Here is an 18,067-nt window from a genome sequence, read left to right as displayed (position 1 = left end):
GAATAATAGTGAAGACATCACAACTATGAAATAACACATATGGAATCACAGGAGCCTAATAAACAAATGCAGGTGGCTGTCACGCCCTGACCTTAGATATCTCTGTTTTTCTATATATTTTGGTTAGGTCAGGGTGTGACTAGGGTGGGTACTCTAGTTTTTGTATGTCTAGGGTTTTTGTATGTCATGGGGTTTTTGTATGTCTATGTTGGCCTGCTATGGTTCCCAATCAGAGACAGCTGTTTATCGTTGTCTCTGGGGATTGGGGATCATATTTAGGTAGCCATTTTCCTCGTTTGTGTTGTGGGATCTTATCTATGTATAGTAGCCTTAGTGCACAACAGTAGCTGCACCTTTCGTTTGGTTGTTTGTTGTTTTGTTTTGGTGAGTTTCAGTTTATTAAAATTATGTGGAACTCTACTCACGCTGTGCCTTGGTCTCATTATTATGACGAACGTGACAGTGGCTTATATCTTCAAAATGCTTTAAATGCTTTAATATCCAAATGTAAAAGCATATACTGTACAGTACTGTATTTCTTCACCATTATCTTTATGCTTTCATTAATAAAATAATGATACAAATACTCTTTCAATATGCAGATGTTGTTTTAGTTATGGATCCATAATGAATTACTATGGGAATAAATATCACTGAATAACAGAAATATTGGAACAAAGTTGTCTAATGAAGGCAAACAAATTGTTGCTTACTGGAAAATACTCTTTCAAACACACATGGTCACGTTGTACAGCGTCATTATGGATTAGCAGGGCTATATTTTGGCCTTCATAAATATTATTTTGGCCTTTATTCAGATTACAATCACTCACTGTCAATTAAAAAAAAAATGAAATCATCTCCAAAACATCGTTATATATAGCCTTCCCGCTATAAACGTCTATTTCAGCACCGTTCCGTGCTACTCTGAGAAAAGCATGGAGAAACAAAAATGTTAAATTATATTCCATGATATTCTTAAGATATATGTGTTAACTGAATATATGCAAGTGATGTCTGCTAAATAATCAAGTTAGGTTTCTCCAGAAATAAGTTATTTTAAATAACAAACTGGCTTTATTTACAAATTAGTGAGAATGTCTCACCCCTTGTTCAAGAATTACCTTTTTCTCGCTCACTCTAGATTAAATGAAAACAAAATCTCCAAAATATCGTTACTTTTTAAACAAAGCGATTATTATTATTATTCATTCATTTAGAATTCTATAAAAGCCCCTTAGATTTTCTCACAGATCCTAACGGAAAATGCCCCTTAGATATTCATGTAGAATCCTCCAATCCTCTTATGCTGTAGCCTACTCCTGACTGTCACATTGTAGAGCGCAATATTTTACATTCCATCCTAACGGAAACCCTGAGGGTTTCGTTTTTAATTTTTTCTCGGAATAGAAACACCATAATATTAATCAAATTAATTAAGCCAAATTTCTTAAAATCAATCCCATGTACTATGTTGTTACAAAAAAGGTTTTAAATTCTCTAGGAATGCCAATATGGGAGACTATCAAATGCTTCTCAAAGTTGACCTCTGGTTGTCAAACTTGCACTAACCTGCATTAACATAAAAAATGGCTGACAGTGAAATAACGTGCCATACAATGCTGCAGCAGCCCACAAGGTGTGCTGCAGTATGATGCAACTTTTAAAGGAGGAACCACTGTATGTAAGAATGCTGTTCATTGAGTACAGCTCAGCATTCAACACCATAGTCCCCTCCAAACTCATAACTAAGCTCAGGACCTGACTGAACACCTCCCTCTGCATCCTGGACTTCCTGACGGGCTGCCCCCTGGCGGTGAGTATAGGCAACAACACATCCGCCACTTTGACCGTCAACACGGGGGCCCCTCAGGGTTGTGTGCTTAGTTTCCTCCTGTATTCCCTGTTCACCCACGACCACAACACCATCATCCAGTTTGTTGATGACACAACGATGGTGGGACTGATCACCGACAGCAATGAGGCAGCCTATAGGGAGGAGGTCAGAGACCTGCCAGTGTGGTGCCAGGACAACAACCTCTCCCTCAACTTCAGCAAGACAAAGGATCTGATTGTGGACTACAGGAAATGGGAGGGCGAGCACGCCCACATCCACATCAATGGGGCTTTAGTGGAGCAGGTTGAGAACTTCAAGTTTCTCAGTATCACTAAGAAATTAACATGGTCCACACACACCCACATAATTGTGAAGAGGGCACGACAGCGCCTTTTCCCCCCTCAGGAGGCTGAAGAAATGAGGCATGAGGCCCTCAGATCCTCAAAAAGTTCTAGAGCTGCACCATTGAGGGCATCACGCTTGGTACGGCAACTGCAAGGCTCCCGAGCGCAAGGTGCTACAGAGTACGGCCCTGTACATCATTGCGACCAAGCTCACTGCCATCCAGGACCTCTATACCAGGCGGTGTCAGAGGAAGGCTCGAAGAATTGTCAAAGACTCCAGACACCCAAGCCATAGACTGTTCTCTCTGCTACCGCACAGCAAGTGGTACCAGTGCACCAAGTCTGGAACCAACAAGAACCTCAACAGCTTCTATCACCAAGCCATATGGCTGCTAAACAAGACTGCTAAATAGCCAATCAAATGGTAACCTGGGCTACCTGCATTGACCCTTTTTTGCGCTAACTCTCTTGCACTGACTCCTTGCACACACACTGGACTCTACCGACACACTCACACATATTTACACTGACAACCAAACACACACACAAACACTACATACGCCCACACACACATAACACGTGCAGAAATATATAATAACGCCACACACACACACTCATACACACTTTCACACTCACACACATACGCTTCTGTTACTGTCTATTATCTATCCTGTTGCCTAGTGACTTTATGCCTACTTCTATGTACATAGCTACCTCAATTACCTCGTACCCCTGCACATTGACTCGGTGCTTGTACTCCCTATAGATGGCCATGTTATTTTTACTCGTTGTTCTTATTCGTTATTCACTGTGTATTTATTATTCGTGTCACTATTTCTATTATTATATGTTTTTTATTTTAATCTTTAATTCTGCATTGTTGGAAAAGTACCCGTAAGTAAGCATTTCATTGTTAGTTTACACCTGTTGGTTACGAAGCATGTGAAAAATACAATTTAATATGATTTTATTTGATTACAGTGATTTTGTGCCAGTCAGATGTTATTCAAATGTATGATTTAAATATCTTCAGTTTCTCATTTTCTTATGGTCTGCCTGTTCTGTTTCCTGGCTTGGACTGTGTTTTCAGTCCCTAGAGCTACACTAAGATCAGTGATCTGTTTGAACTTATCTTCATCGACCATATTTCATATTTTGGAGAGAGTGAGAGAGAGAAATAGAAGGAGAGAGAGCAAAAGAAAGAGAGCAAGAGAGAGAAACAGGGACCAAAAGAAAGAGATTGCAAAACCACAAGAGAGACAGATAGAGAGAGAAGAAAATGAGAAGAAAGGGAGATTAAGCATCAGAGAAGTTTGATATGGAATCAGACATGCTGCTTCTACTTTTTGGAGAACTTGTCTGAAATCCCCAGATTCCAGCTCTCTAAATGTCCTCCTAACAGTGAGACCCTGGTGTGAAAGCCTCCTGGGACGTTCTGCTCACAGTAGAAGCACAGCCTTGTTCCCGCTTAAAGGCTGTGTGTGTTGTACACAATGCTCCTCGCAAATGAGAAACTCTGGCAGTAAATGGAATTACGTTTGAAAAGTTTCAAAAGCAGCACAGCTCTGTAATGCCGGATTACTTAGCAACATGATTTTGCGAGGCCTTTTGAGGCAGAGCACACTCTAATAGGACACAGCTATCAGCTCTGATGCAGACACTGTCACCTTTCAGATTAGTCTTCAGATTCCCATCTCTCCCCATCATAACATCTTGACATTTAGTTAGGAGGCAGAAAATTGTCTTCACAACACTGAGCAGGAAAACCTTATTACCTGACATAAAAAAATCGTATTTCGTGCCTGACAATAAAAAGGAATCCAAAGTAAATATGAGTTGTTAGATGTAATCCCATTTCCCTCGATCAAAGCCAAGCAGAAAAGGTTACACATCTGAAGCTTCCTGTTGTCTTCAAAATTATTTCTCAACAGCCTATCAAAGACTTGCAGTGTTTTTTCCGTAGCCTTTTAGGATGCACACAACATAACCGTAATGCTTTCAAGAGACAGCGTTGGATGATCAGAATGCTTGTTAGATGAAAGGAGACAGTAATGTCAAGCATCATATACAACTACACCTCCATTTGTTTATTAAAGCATAGGAGTTTTGAGAAAACAGAAACTGTTTCAGGTGAAGTATTGACAAATGGCTCAAAATACATTGACATTACTTACATATAATGACCCCGGCAAATTGGTTTCGAAAGGATTTATTGTCATTTGGAATGGAATTAAACATCTGCAATAACTAGCTGCAGAAGCAGCTCTATTTTTTATTTGAAGAATTTCGCAGGTTTAAATTCCCAAAAGTACAACGCGTAAGTACTACCATATGTATGATATATGCTTCAAAATAAGTTTACATTACTAGTCATTACTTACATGTAATGAACCCGGCAAATTGGTTTCTAAATGATTTATTGACATTTTGAAAGGAATTAAACATCTGCAATAACTAGCTGCATGAGCAGCTCTGTTCATAATTTGAATAATTTTGCAGGCTTAAATTCCAAAAAGTACAAATCGTAAATACTACCGTATGTATGACAGTTAATTCCATTCTGAAAGTGTCATGTAGGATTTTCAGTAGCTATACAGTAATACCATATTACTTAGCTACGGTGTCCTAAAGGACCAAGCACAGTCATGAGAGGACAGATCACCATTTTACATTACCATGATTGGTTTTATGGCCTTAAAGGAACTCATGTCAAATTGGGTGACTGTAAAAAAAAAGAAAGCCCACACAGTCCTCAGGGGTTTTAGCCAGCTAATCCGTGTTGTGCAGTGCTGTTTAAACTCATAGCCACTTCTTGGAGGACGAGGGTGCCAATGCCATTGTCACTTGACATCAAAGCACATCCCGCCATGCTCCCGCTGAAATCCCCCCAAAACCTGACAACATTAGAATACCATCAAACGCTCGCTGCTTGCCTTTGAAATTTCTGACACTGTTTGCAGGCTATAAAGAGTTGTATGGGGATAGAAATGAACATTTGTATTTTATTTAACTAGGCAAGTCAGTTAAGAACAAGTTCTTGTTTACAATGACTGCCTACCGGGGAACAGTGGGTTAACTGCCTCGTTCAGGGGTAGAATAACAGAGTTTGACCTTGTCAGCTCAGGGATTCGATCCAACAACCTTTCGGTTACTGACCCAACACTCTAACCACTAGGCTACCTACCTGCCATGCTTTTTGTTAGCAATGAGAATTGAATATAGAAATGGAGTTCTGTTGACTCTCTCAACCTCTACTGGCATGGTGAAGCCTTGCCTTTCTTTCTCTCCTCTCCTGTCAGTCCATAGACAGAGTGAGTGTGTGATTGTGGCCAGAGGGGAAATTTAAAGTGGCTGTGGTGGAGAAAGCGATAAAAAGGCCCCACAACAGAGTTGAAAAGGTTAAGTGCATTGAGCGAGTACTTTGATAGATTTGATTCCTATTGATTTGGTAGGCACACAGCACTAACTGTAGAGTTTTCCAATTTCAGATGGTCCTGAGGTGTAGAGAGTGTAGTCTGCAAGAAGGAGAGGCCCAGTTCAGCTTCACACAACAAATACAGGAGAGACACTGCTGAGGGCCTAAAACAGGCTTCATCAATGTTGGAGGAAGACTTCCTTACATCTCCTTTATCTTCTGTTCACAACAAAAAGGCACTGATTTTATTATGGCAGCATTCATAGATCCCCCCCCAACCTACAGTACAGACTGACTAAGACAGGCGAAGACATAGAGAAGGGAGGGGGGAGCGAGAGAGAGAGAGAGATAAAGAAAGGGACTGAAATAAACGTAGGATAATCCATTTTTATAGATGCACAGCCAGTGTGTTCTGCTGTGCCCCCCGTTCCTCATAATGCCAGTAATTCTAATGACAGGGACGTTGGCAGGGCAGGGTGGGCTTGTTAGTGTCACAGTGATCAGTGGGAGGCCCAGAACAGAACATTGCTTCACATGAGACACACCACCATGTAACTGTAACTGTTCATCAACCCCTCATCATGTCCCTTCTGTCACTGCACTGTCAGTGTCACAGTGTGCCAGCCATCCTTGTAAAACCTGGCCTCCCTCCATATAACCTGCCTTTTATGGCCCGCTGCACATCATTATGTCTGCATGGACAGCTGGGTGTGTTTGGGTGTTTGTTTGGGTGTATTTGGCTTTTTGTCATAATTACAGATGGCGATTGTGAGTGTTGATGATCCTACCAACCGCTTAACCTCTCGCTTTACAAATTATATACTGTATTCAAATAAAAAAAATAAGATAATAATTAAGGTGTGTCATTTTCTGCAGTTAAGCAACAGGTGCTAATTGTTGCAGTGGGTTACCATGGTGGTTGAATGGAATGAAAGCGTAGCTCCAACTGTTTGATAATAAGGGGTAATGAGAGTTTAAAGAGGGTTTTTCAACATTAAATGTACAACACTACAATTAGCTCAGCATCTGGCCTAGGGTTGCTGGAAGTGCCACCAGATGTACATGTACATTTAATGTGAATATTATAAGCTGTTGAGAGCAGGCATATAGGTTGATTCATGGGTAAACTAAAAAGGAGTGTTTTCCCATTCTTCCCACTTGAGAGTCAGTTTTATCCGAGGGCACTGTATTGAAGACTGTCCCTGGCTCTCCATTATAAACAGAAGGTGCAGATGAGATGTTCAGTGTTCTTCAGTTTAAGAGTTCCCAGGGCTAGGGAGTATACGCTGCTAAGGATATTTCTGTTATGTAGAGAAAAGAAGAAAAGAGGAAATTCATTTATTATGGATGTATTATGTAGAACATTGTCCCGACTGTAAAGCAAAGGGATTTTCCTTAAAGCAGCAGCAGTGGATTCCTTCTGAGGAGGAGTGGGCTCATTTGCAAATGGTGTTGTTATTAACCTAGCCACTGCTGGCTCAGATTTCAGGAAACAGTATCAATTACCTCATACCCCTGCACATCGACCCAGAACTGCTACTCCCTGTATATAGCCATATTATTTTTACTCCTTGTTGTTATTTGTTATTCACTGAGTATTTATTCCTTGTGTCACTTTCTATTTTTAGTTTATACTTTTAATTTAATCTTTAAATCTGCATTGTTGGAAAAGGATTACGTTAGCATTTCACTGTTAGTCTACACCTGTTGTTTACGAAGCATGTGAAAAATACTATTTGATTTGATTAAAATATATGGATATCCCAGAAATCATCATGTTTTTCAAACAATTATGATCTCAAAGGGAATCAGACCATTTAATCATGAACTGTTATAAGGTTATCTTCATGCCTGAGGCAAGTATGTGATAACTCTCATTCAAGGCAAGTCAGAGTCTACAGTCCAAAGGGAGGTATTGTCTTCTCACCCCCACCACCTTCCTCTTGGGCTCCTCACAGTGGAAGGGGGAGGGGGGTGAGGGAAGGTTACTTGATGGGCCAGGAAGGGGAGTGTGGTAAAGCAAGATAAGGATAGGATCAACACGATCAGAGAAGATAAACCATGGTGGAGTGGCGCTATCTCTCTGTCAGACGATAATGGCATTTTACACATATGTGTGCAGGGTGGTATACACACACGCATGCAGGCATGCACACACGCACGCACACACGCACACAGAGTGAGATGGCTCATGAACATCTTATTTACCACACCATGTCCCTGGTAAAGACATGGAATGGCAGCAAGTGGATGGTGAGGGGTGGAGAGGGACATTTAGGCAACGCACATGGCTTTGATAAAAGCTCATTGAAGTGTTAATGATCGCTATTAAATGAAAGCAAACAATCACACTCACACAGCATACTAATGAACAGAAGGTACAGCATTAGCAGATATGTGCATGTATCTGTTCATGTGTTTATTTGTAATTGACAGAGAGGGAACCAAAGGTTATCGTATTTGAATAGCAACCTTGGTCATTCCTGTGACGTTGCTCATGCATAGAGATCACTGTACCCTAGAAGAGACTGCTGCTGATCAGAGACAGCACATGTAGAGACCCTGGGATGCACAGGAACGCAACACAACCATGTAGCAAAGCTTATCAACAGTGTTGGTAATAGCTGTGGTCTTCTGTCCCTCCCTCCCTCCCTCCCTCCCCCCCCCCTCTCTCTCTCTCTCTCTCTCTCTCTCTCTCAGTNCTCTCTCTCTCTCTCTCTCTCTCTCAGTGTTCTTTGATGACTGTGCGGGGAATGAGGGCTTGGCGTTCGAGGTGTCCCACCCGGACTTCCAGGTGGACGAGGAGATGAACCTGGTGGCCAGACGAGACGTGATGGACAGCGGCACTGTCATGTTTATCCACGGGGTCAACGAGCAGGCTGATGACATGGCACAGGTGGACATTGTCGGAGCTCCACCTAGATCTCCTCAAACACTCAGGGTGAGTAGCTGGCCAATGGATGCCTCTGACTATGGCAGATACTCTCCTAGTTATGTTGCTGTTCAGAGCTCATCATTTAATAAGATAGCAGTGGAAAGAAGTGTGCAACAGACTGCACAACAAAGCTTTGAAATGACAGCTTTGTCTTTTCATTGTATTTTTCTACAATGTACACTTATTTAAAGTGACTTCCTCTTCCCACTGGGTGGATGAGTGGACTTCATTTGGGTTTGGAGAGCCGGTGGTTGGTGAAAATGACTGTGATTATGTCTGCATCTCACTTTTGTCATTCAAGTACAGTTCCCAGAACTGCCCACTGTGCTCATTGTCACCAAACCACTTAAATCTTCAGTCTCATCTTTAAAAAAAAAATGTGTTCCTTCTATATATGGTGTTAGTATTCTAAATCCCAAATACAGTAACTAATTTCTGTTTAATGATCCACAAAACCACATGTATCAAAGTCACTCCATTCATTACCCCCTCCACTTGCCTTCCAGCCCCTTCCTGTCCCCGCCCTCCAGGCCAGCACTAGTGCTGCCAACCTGATTAAAACATTTCCCAGGGCCATCTCAAATATTCCGTTACCTCCCCTCCAATCATCGCTCTTCCCTGCTCCCTGCCCAGGTGTCCCACTGGTGTAGTTTCTCCGGCTCCCAGCCTAATGAGTAGCTCTCTCTCTGTCTCTGTGCGTCACCTTGCCTTCATTTGTTTATGCTTCTCCCATTATTTATTTAGTTTGCCAGTCCACGGGTATCTCTTTGGCGAGCCTGGGAGCCTGGGAGGACATAAGGGAATGAGTCATCTCCATTCTGTGTGGGAATGGGGAGAGAAGGTTTCCTCATGAGTAATGTCACCATAATGTTCTTCTGGCGAATAGGAAGGCGCTCTGTTTAAAAAAAAAAATGTGTTTCCTGAGTTAAAAGAAGCTTAGCTAAATAAAATATTTCTCAAATGTAATTTCCTTGTTGTAGGTTAACAAGACATTATGCATATTGACATGACTAAGTGCTATAATGAAAGAAAAAGTTAAGAAAAGTTGGGTGGCCGTGGCCCAATAACCAATTTTTCTTCAGAATTCATTCTGTAGGAGAGAACTCCCAGCAGTGTCAGACCAGCTCCGATCCCAGATCATCCATTGTCTCCTCCCTTTGTTCTGGCTCTTTGATATCTCTCTGCTGCTCTAGGCCTACCCAGTGGGGGATATTAGTGTTAATGGCATAGAATACATGAACCTCATTAATTAGGCAAAGAGGGGAAGTAAGAATAGAGAGACAGAGGAGACTATTGGACATAAGAGGGTTATGGTTGAGGAGGAGGAAGAGAAAAGGTTTGAACACAAAAGGGGCAGAAAGACAGGCGAAGAAAAGGAGGAAAAACAGGCAGATGAGACTGGATGAGTCCTTTAATGTAGATTGGTAAAGAGCTCTCATTATTTCACAATCAATTAATCTACAGAGGCTCTCTGCTTTGAGAAGCAGATCCAAAGAACAAAGCAACAGAACCATCACCCTCATCTCCGCCTCGATCATACATTGGATATCTCTGTGATGTAGACTTCAAGACTCAATCATCATAATTATTCCCCAATAGATCCACCAAACAAGGCTTGCTGTCCCTGGTGAAAGCCCCAAAGTCTGGAAAGGGTTTTGTAGGGATTGTGTTTGGAGGTTGAGGTCATGGCAATTTGATTTGGTGTTAGGAACAGAGCTTTTATAGATTAAGAGGAAACAGAATAAAATTGAAAAATAGAAATGGGTTCCACATTTTACGGTGCAATCCTGTAATCACAATTAATATCAACCACAGCAAATTACAGTACAAAACTGTTTTGTTCCCTTAAAACACGTCTCTGTTGCCAAGCTTTCATTACTCCAACCCCTCCATTTCTCCACTAATGTTGAGCGGAAATGTCCCTTGGTGTATATATTGATGTAACTGCCAAAATAATGGAAACACTTGAGCAAATGAGGGAAACAAAGTATATTGAAAGCAGGTGCTTCCACACATGTGTGCTTCCTGAATTAATTAAGCCATTAACATCCCATAATGCTTAGGGTCATGTATAAAATGCTGGGCAGGCCAATATTTTGGTACCAGGGCTATGTCCCCATAGGATAGCATCCATCCACAGGGCACAAGTTGTCACTGAATTGTTTGATGAGCATGTAAACAATGTAAACTATATGCCATGGCTGTCTCTGTCACCAGATCTCAACCCAATTTAACATTTCTGTGAGATTCTGGAGTGGCGCCTGAGACAGCGTTTTCCACCACCATCAACAAAACACCAAATATGGAATTTCTTGTGGACGAATGGCGTCATATCCCTCCAATATAGTTCTAGACACTTGTTGTACTCTCTAGAGACCGCAGGAGCAGTAGAGATACTCTTAATGATCGGCTATGAAAAGCCAACTGACATTTACTCCTGAGGTGCTGACTTGCTGCACCCTCGACAACTACTGTGATTATTATTATTTGACCATGCTGGTCATTTATGAACATTTGAACATCTTGGCCATGTTCTGTTATAATCTCCACCCGGCACAGCCAGAAGAGGACTGGCCACCCCTCATAGCCTGGTTCCTCTCTAGGTTTCTTCCTAAGTTTTGGCCTTACTAGGGAGTTTTTCCTAGCCACTGTGCTTCTACACCTGCATTGCTTGCTGTTTGAGGTTTTAGGCTGGGTTTTCTGTACAGCACTTTGAGATATCAGCTGATGTAAGAAGGGCTATATAAATACATTTTATTTGATTTGTAAGGGTCGACGTTGGTAGAGACGAGAAGCAGGTACAGGGAGTGAACATTTAATGGCGGCAGACATGGAACAGGACAGGACAGCGTCTGGACATGAACACATAACAAAATTAATGCAGACACAGGGAACAACCGGGGGAGCAAACAATTATAGACGGGGCAATCAACAAAGGGAAGGAGTCCTTAGTCCAATGAGCGCTGCTGTGCGTAAAGATGGTGACAGGTGTGCGTAATGAAGGGCAGCCTGGCGCGCTCGAGTGCCAGAGAGGGAGAGCGGGAGAAGGCGTGACACTTGTAGAATCTATGCCAAGGTGCATTGAATCTGTTCTGACCTGTGGTGGCCCAATGCCCTCGTAAGACACTTTATGTTGGTGTTTCCTGTATTTTGTCAGTTACCTGTATAATTCATGTTATAGTATCTTTATAGTGTCTTTGTTGTAGATTTATTGGCTTTTGATAATTGATAAGTGCTGTCTGAGTGGGGGTGCGGGGGTAGAATATGTTTTTAATTCCTCAGAGGAGGACGAGACGGTAATGTGGGCTTCAGCTTGAGGGAGGCAGGCTGCTGATAAATGATTGCCATTACGAGGAAACTCTGAAATCACAGAATAATGTATTATCTTTTGCTGGGGATCAATGTGGGAATTAATGGAAGAACGCATTTACATTTTAAAAATGCACACGCTAAGATATGGAATTTTGTTTATTTTTCTGTTATTTTCCTTCTGTTACGGTATATAGTACAAGGGTCGCCCTCTGGGAAATAAATAGCCATATTTAAATATAACAATTGAAAAGAACAAAATAAAACTATTTAGTTGGCTTAGTTATTTTTCTTCCATGCCATCTCACTCTGAAATAAATGTAATATTGCATACTGAGAAATGTTTTGATCAAGTCCTCACTTCCTTCCATTAGTCTTTGATGGATAACAAACAGTTCTACAATGCTGCCACAACACAGCAGTTGATGGTGCATACTACACCTGCTCTTATTGCAGTTTAAAACCTGCTCTCTCACTTGTTCTTTCCGTTAAAGTACTGTGTTGTTTGTCTCCGTCAGCAGTGCAGTACACAGTACCATCTAGTTACTAGTACCATCAGTACACAGTACCATGTCTCCTCTACTCAGCCTCTCTGTTGCTCTCCTGGTTGTTCACCTCACATGGGCTCTTTGTCATATACATGTAAATACTAGGGGTAAGTCATGTCCAGGCCTGCCCCTCAGCCATTTCTGTACTGAAGAATCATGGCAGGGCAGTTGGAGATCTGAGTCACTGTGTTAGTCTGCCTGTTGCTGTCCTCATCCCTGTCTGGCAGTATTGCCAAGTTAAGTGGTCTTTAGCAATCTTACAAAGTGCTTAGCTGAACTCTTCAGGTCACAGCTGGTGGTGATCCCTCTGTCTGATAACAACAACCAGGCTTGTTGTTTTTATTTAATTTCTTGTGATGTTTGGTTATGTATGTTGTGTTGTGTCTCAGTGCTGGCTTGTTGTGGCTGGAGACTAACATGTGTTCTGTGTCAACGATGTAGTCCCAGGTTACACTCTGACATTCTCTCTCTGTTCGTACTGAACACCACTCCAACAGACAGTCAGGAATGACTAATGAGACTTCTCAATATAGTATTCAGGGGAAGAATGGCAGAATGGACAAGGACGTGACATTGCTGCCGCAGTAACTCTGCTCTCAGTCTGTGAGTGACGAAGGCTCTGTCTGTCGCAATGCCTATAGATCCTAGGTCAAACAAAAGCCCCCACCATCAACACTTCCCTCACTCCTCTTCGTCGTCCTACTCTGAAATACTCACTCTCCTTCTCCTCCCCTCATCTTTTTTCTTTTCTCCCCCCCCCCCCCCCCCCGGTGTTCCTGGCACATCTTGGTGCTCAATTCCCTAATGAGAGAGAGAGAGAGAGAGAGAGAGAGAGAGAGAGAGAGAGAGAGGTGTTGGTGCAGCAGTAATTTATGAACAGGAAACAAAGATTCATGACTAACTTCTCGTGGGGTGTTACAGTGCCAGTGTCACAGAACTGAGCCCAGCGCTAGGCCTATTCATCACCTGCACAGCGAGGCAGGAGAGGGGGACACACGTTATGTTTAGTCTCCCAGCATTCAGTGCGAGCTTCACGCCTCTCTGGCCTTGACAATGTAGCTAGGTATGTGTATCAAACGGAGTGTGCTCATCAATATCCCCAATGACCGCATGCAGAGCATTGATGGGTTTTAAGCCCCCATCCCTTCACTGCTCCCTTCATCTCTCAGCACAGGAAAGAGATAGACAGTGTGTTCCATCTTCAGTGTAATACCTGTCATCACTCTGCTGTTTTCCATTGAGCTGCTAAACATAAAGGTATCGTACTGTATCATAGCAATAAAGCAGCCAGGAGCAATGCATTCTGGGATTGATGTGGTCATACTTACGGAAGTTAGGTTTTACAGGGCCACCCAAAGGCCAGGAGCTAGCTTTGAAAACCAATCATAGAAGACAACCCACCTATGAATTTGCATTTAAACACATAATTGTCCATTTAATCTGGAGTAGTTATGTGACACTCTGGTTGACTGCTTCAGGGATTTCAGAGTCAGTCAGTGGCTGGAAAACACTGTCTGTTACAGGACACTATGTACTTTATGTACCTTGTTCTGGTTGTGTTGTTGATGGGTTTCATATGACCTCTGAAGGTTGTCTGGAACAGGAAAGTAAAGTGAGTTGGAGTGAGTTGCCAGTATAGCAGTCAGTGTGCTCTCTCTGTCTCCGTGTCAACGTACAGCGTTGTAAACAACTGCCTTCAGCACCCACCCCGCCTACCTCGTCCCTCTCTGTCATTCTAACAGGGGCGAGCACTGCCAGCTTACAGCGCAGCACAACATTGCGTACAAGATTATAACTGTATGATGTGCCATAAAAGAGGAAGGACAAAAGAGACTTCAGTTTCCAATGCAAATTTTATTTCAGCCCCAGAGATTGTTTTTATATTTTATATTTATATTTTATATTGTTTTTATATTTATATTCCTTGGACAACAAATGGCTTATCACGGCTTCTTCTGGTTGTCGACCGGACTGTCGCCATGGCGCCAACTGTAGCTGGTAGCAGCGTGGGCATGGATGGACCTGCTGTTTTCAACTCTCTATAGACAGCAGGTGCAGTAGAGATACTCTGAATGATCGGCTATGAAAAGCCAACTGACATTTACTCCTGAGGTGCTGACCTGTTGCACCCTCGACAACTACTGTGTTTATTATTATTTGACCCTGCTGGTCATCTATGAACATTTGAACATCTTGGCCATGTTCTGTTATAATCTCCACCCGGCACAGCCAGAAGAGGACTGGCCAACACCCTCATAGCCTGGTTCCTCTCTAGGTTTCTTTCGGCCGTCTAGGGAGTTATCCAAGCCACTGTGCTTCTACACCTGCATTGCTTGCTGTTGGGGGTTTTAGGCTGGGTTTCTGTACAGCACTTTGTGACATCAGCTGATGTAAGAAGGGCTATATAAATACATTTGATTGATTGGATACCTCATGCCAGAGCGGGGATCAGGAGACCTCTACCGAGTGGGCACAGGGCTGTCACAGAGGAGGGAGGCAGAGATGATACAGAGAGGGGGGAAGGGTGAGAGGGAAGGGACAGAGGGAGAGGGAGAGAGAGAAAGTCAAAGACAGAGTGTATCTAAAACATAGAGAGAGATGGTGACTGCTGATGTTTCTCGTCACCCCTGACACGTCATGTTGGTACTGCGGCTGTTTGCTCACCCAGCCAGCACAGTGACACTCTCCTCTCCTATCCTGGCACTATTCATACATGTGGCGATTTCAGTCTGTAATAGAAATGCTACATTTTTCTGTAGTTTTGCAAATATACAAAAGCATAGTCAATTTTAACAATGTAAACTTGCCATGTTTAAAACTCCTCCAATGTCCTACACTGTCATATATACAGCATGTTAAGAGCCATATCAGCTCCTCGCCTGCCACTGGTCCACTTTACAGTTGAGTGATCCAGCTATGCTTCTCCACCATCTGTTCTGTGTGTTTGCTGTCTCTAGCTATTATATTGTATATGTATGAGTGCACACAAGCACGAGTCTCCTTTGAAGTCTTAGGCTCTCACGTTGCTCATCTAGGCGTTTTGTCTGTGTATGTGTTGGCGGCAGTGAGGCAGCATTATGTTGCCCTGTGTCCCGCTGAATGGACAGCCAGAGCCTGGTGCTCTCACTTGGGTCATTGCAGCTATGCAAATGTGTTCAATTTGAATCCTGAGTCGATAGCGTGAATGCCAAATATAATTTTCACTGTGTGTGTGTGTGTGTGTGTGTGTGTGTGTGTGTGTGTGTGTGTGTGTGTGTGTGTGTGTGTGTGTGTGTGTGTGTGTGTGGGTGTGGTTTTTTGTTGGGTTTTTGGGTTTGGTGGGGTTGGGGTGTTTTGGGGTGTGTGTGTGTGTGTGTGTGTGTGTGTGTGTGTGTGTGTGTGTGTGTGTGTGTGTGTGTGTGTGTGTTAGAGCTTACAATACTGTACAGCCATTACATTATGAGTGTTGTGACACACTCTTCAATGTGAGCAAGAAATACAAGAGCTGCACAATGAACTGTACAGTGACTTAATTGTATTGTGTGTATGAATGGACTCATGCTCAGTGTGCATTACTGTACATCCTTCCTATTCAATGTGATGTGTTTTGAATGCCACCCCTCTCTCTTTGTGTTTGTTTGTGTAGGAGATCCTTGGCCTTGGACAGATCCAGCCCTACAGATCGAAGAGAGCCCTGTTCGCCCCTCGCATGCATGTCAATGAGAACATGGAGCCGCCCTTCCCCAAAGTCATTGGCACGGTAAGCCGCACCCGTCCGTCCCACCTCGGACTCCACTAATACACTGATTGCGGACTGCTTGACCTTCTGATTTAGTGTTATTCACAGTCAAGCAAAGCGGATATCCATATTCCAGTGAAAACATGCCTCTCCTCATATGTGAACTGTGAATAACACGAATAATCAGTATTTAAACATTAAACAGTACACAATTACCCATAACGAATATAACAACAGTGCTTTAATTTGAGATTTTTGTATTAAAAAAAAATCTCTAAACTTTTTGGATGACACTCAAACCAAATGGGTGGCTTGATGACACTCACACCAAATGGGTGGCTTGATGACACTCAAACCAAATGGGTGGCTTGATGACACTCAAACCAAATGGGTGGCTTGATGATCATCAAACCAAATGGGTGTCTTGATGAATAGAAGGACACATTTGTGTGCATACTTGAGGAATTCCTTTGATGAATTAAAAAAAAGATCCTTGATGTTCTTTCCTGGGTATGTTTTCTGATTTCTGGAACACCAATACATTTGGGGAAAGTTACCAGAACTTTGGAACCCTAATGGGAAACAGCTATTGGACTTTATACCTTCCATAATTTACTCCTCACAGCCTCATTTGCAAAATGAACACTAAGACATGAACAACGCGTATGTGTGTGTGTATTTGCAGGTGTGTGCATGTGTATGTGACCTAGGTAGGTGCGTGTGTGTGTGTGTGTGTGCGAGCGAGCGAGCGAGCAAGAGAGGGAGCGAAAGGACAAAGAAAGATAGCTGTGCCGATCAGACTAAAGGATCAACCATATCTCAGAACACCCAGAGAGTCTGGAAATGAAATATTAAAAGAGACCTTTTTATTTCTTCTTTTTTTTTTTACATGTTACCTTTATTTAACTACGCAAGTCAGTTAAGAACAGATTCTTATTTACAATGACACTCTGTCCTGTTGTATCTGGGGCCTTGGAGGGTCCGTGGCGGAGCCGTACTGTATCTCTCCCACTGTCCTGTTGTATCTGGGGCCCTGGAGGGTCCGTGGCTGAGCTGAACTGTAGCTCTCCCCCTTTACCTCTCAGTTTCTCAGTAGTGATTTTTTTTATTTTTATTGTCATATACACCAGATAGGTGCAGTGAAATGTGTTATTTTACAGGGTCAGCCATAGTAGTACGACACCCCCGGAGCAAAGTAGGGTTAAGTGCCCTTCTTAAGGTCACTGACAGATTTGTCAGCTCAGGTATAAGAACCAGCGACCTTTCGCTTGGGAGTCAGGCCCCCAATGAGAGAGAGACAGAGAGAGTGAGGTAGATCTACAGTCAGCAGATTCGTTTGGTTTACACGAGTTCAATAGGTGTTCTAGAACATTTTTGAAATTAGTTGAAAACAAAACCATACAGCTTGTAAATTGTGTTCTTTAGTCACTACTGATTACATACTGTACATACATCATACCTCATCTCCTTCCATTTCTGTCCATACAAGATTAATTTCACTGTTACGAGAATCATGTAATGGCATGCATCAGTGATGTGCCTCCACTGATGGCAGAACGAGGGTTGACTAGCTCCGTGATGTTTTGAAGTAGTCATCCCTTTATAGAGAGATTATGTTAGAATCCTCTGGTACAGAGTATGGAGAAGCTCTGTAAGACTGTGATGGGAATGACCCCCTGCCAACCCCCATCTCGCTCTCTCGCTCTCTCTCTCTCTCTCTCTCTCTCTCTCTCTCTCTCTCTCTCTCTCTCTCTCTCTCTCGTTATCCCTATCTGCTCTCTCTCTCTCTCTCTCTCTCTCTCTCTCCCTATCTGTCTCTCTCTCTATCTCTCTGTCTCTCAATCTCTCTGTCTCTCTCATTGTCTCTCAATCTCTCTCTCCCTATATGTCTCACTCTCTATCTGCGCTCCCCTCTTCTCCCCCAGTGAGTCCTGCATGAGGAGGCAGACTAAATGTGGGCT

General features: G+C 42.8%; 1 protein-coding gene across 1 annotated transcript in view; it reads left to right on the top strand.

Moving 5' to 3' along the window:
* Window positions 1-18,067, top strand: part of cdh13 (cadherin 13, H-cadherin (heart)) — a 526,099-nt gene that overhangs the window by 192,516 nt on the left and 315,516 nt on the right. Inside the window, exons 3-4 of the mRNA XM_023985362.1 lie at window positions 8,326-8,537; window positions 16,014-16,127. Of these exons, the coding sequence (XP_023841130.1) occupies window positions 8,326-8,537; window positions 16,014-16,127 (326 nt within the window). The remainder of the gene's footprint in view (window positions 1-8,325; window positions 8,538-16,013; window positions 16,128-18,067) is intronic.

This window comes from Salvelinus sp. IW2-2015, linkage group LG4q.1:29 (assembly GCF_002910315.2).
Source record: "Salvelinus sp. IW2-2015 linkage group LG4q.1:29, ASM291031v2, whole genome shotgun sequence".
Classification (NCBI taxonomy): Eukaryota; Metazoa; Chordata; class Actinopteri; order Salmoniformes; family Salmonidae; genus Salvelinus; species Salvelinus sp. IW2-2015.
Note: the sequence above shows the minus strand (reverse complement) of the source record. Positions and strands in the feature narration are given on the sequence as shown.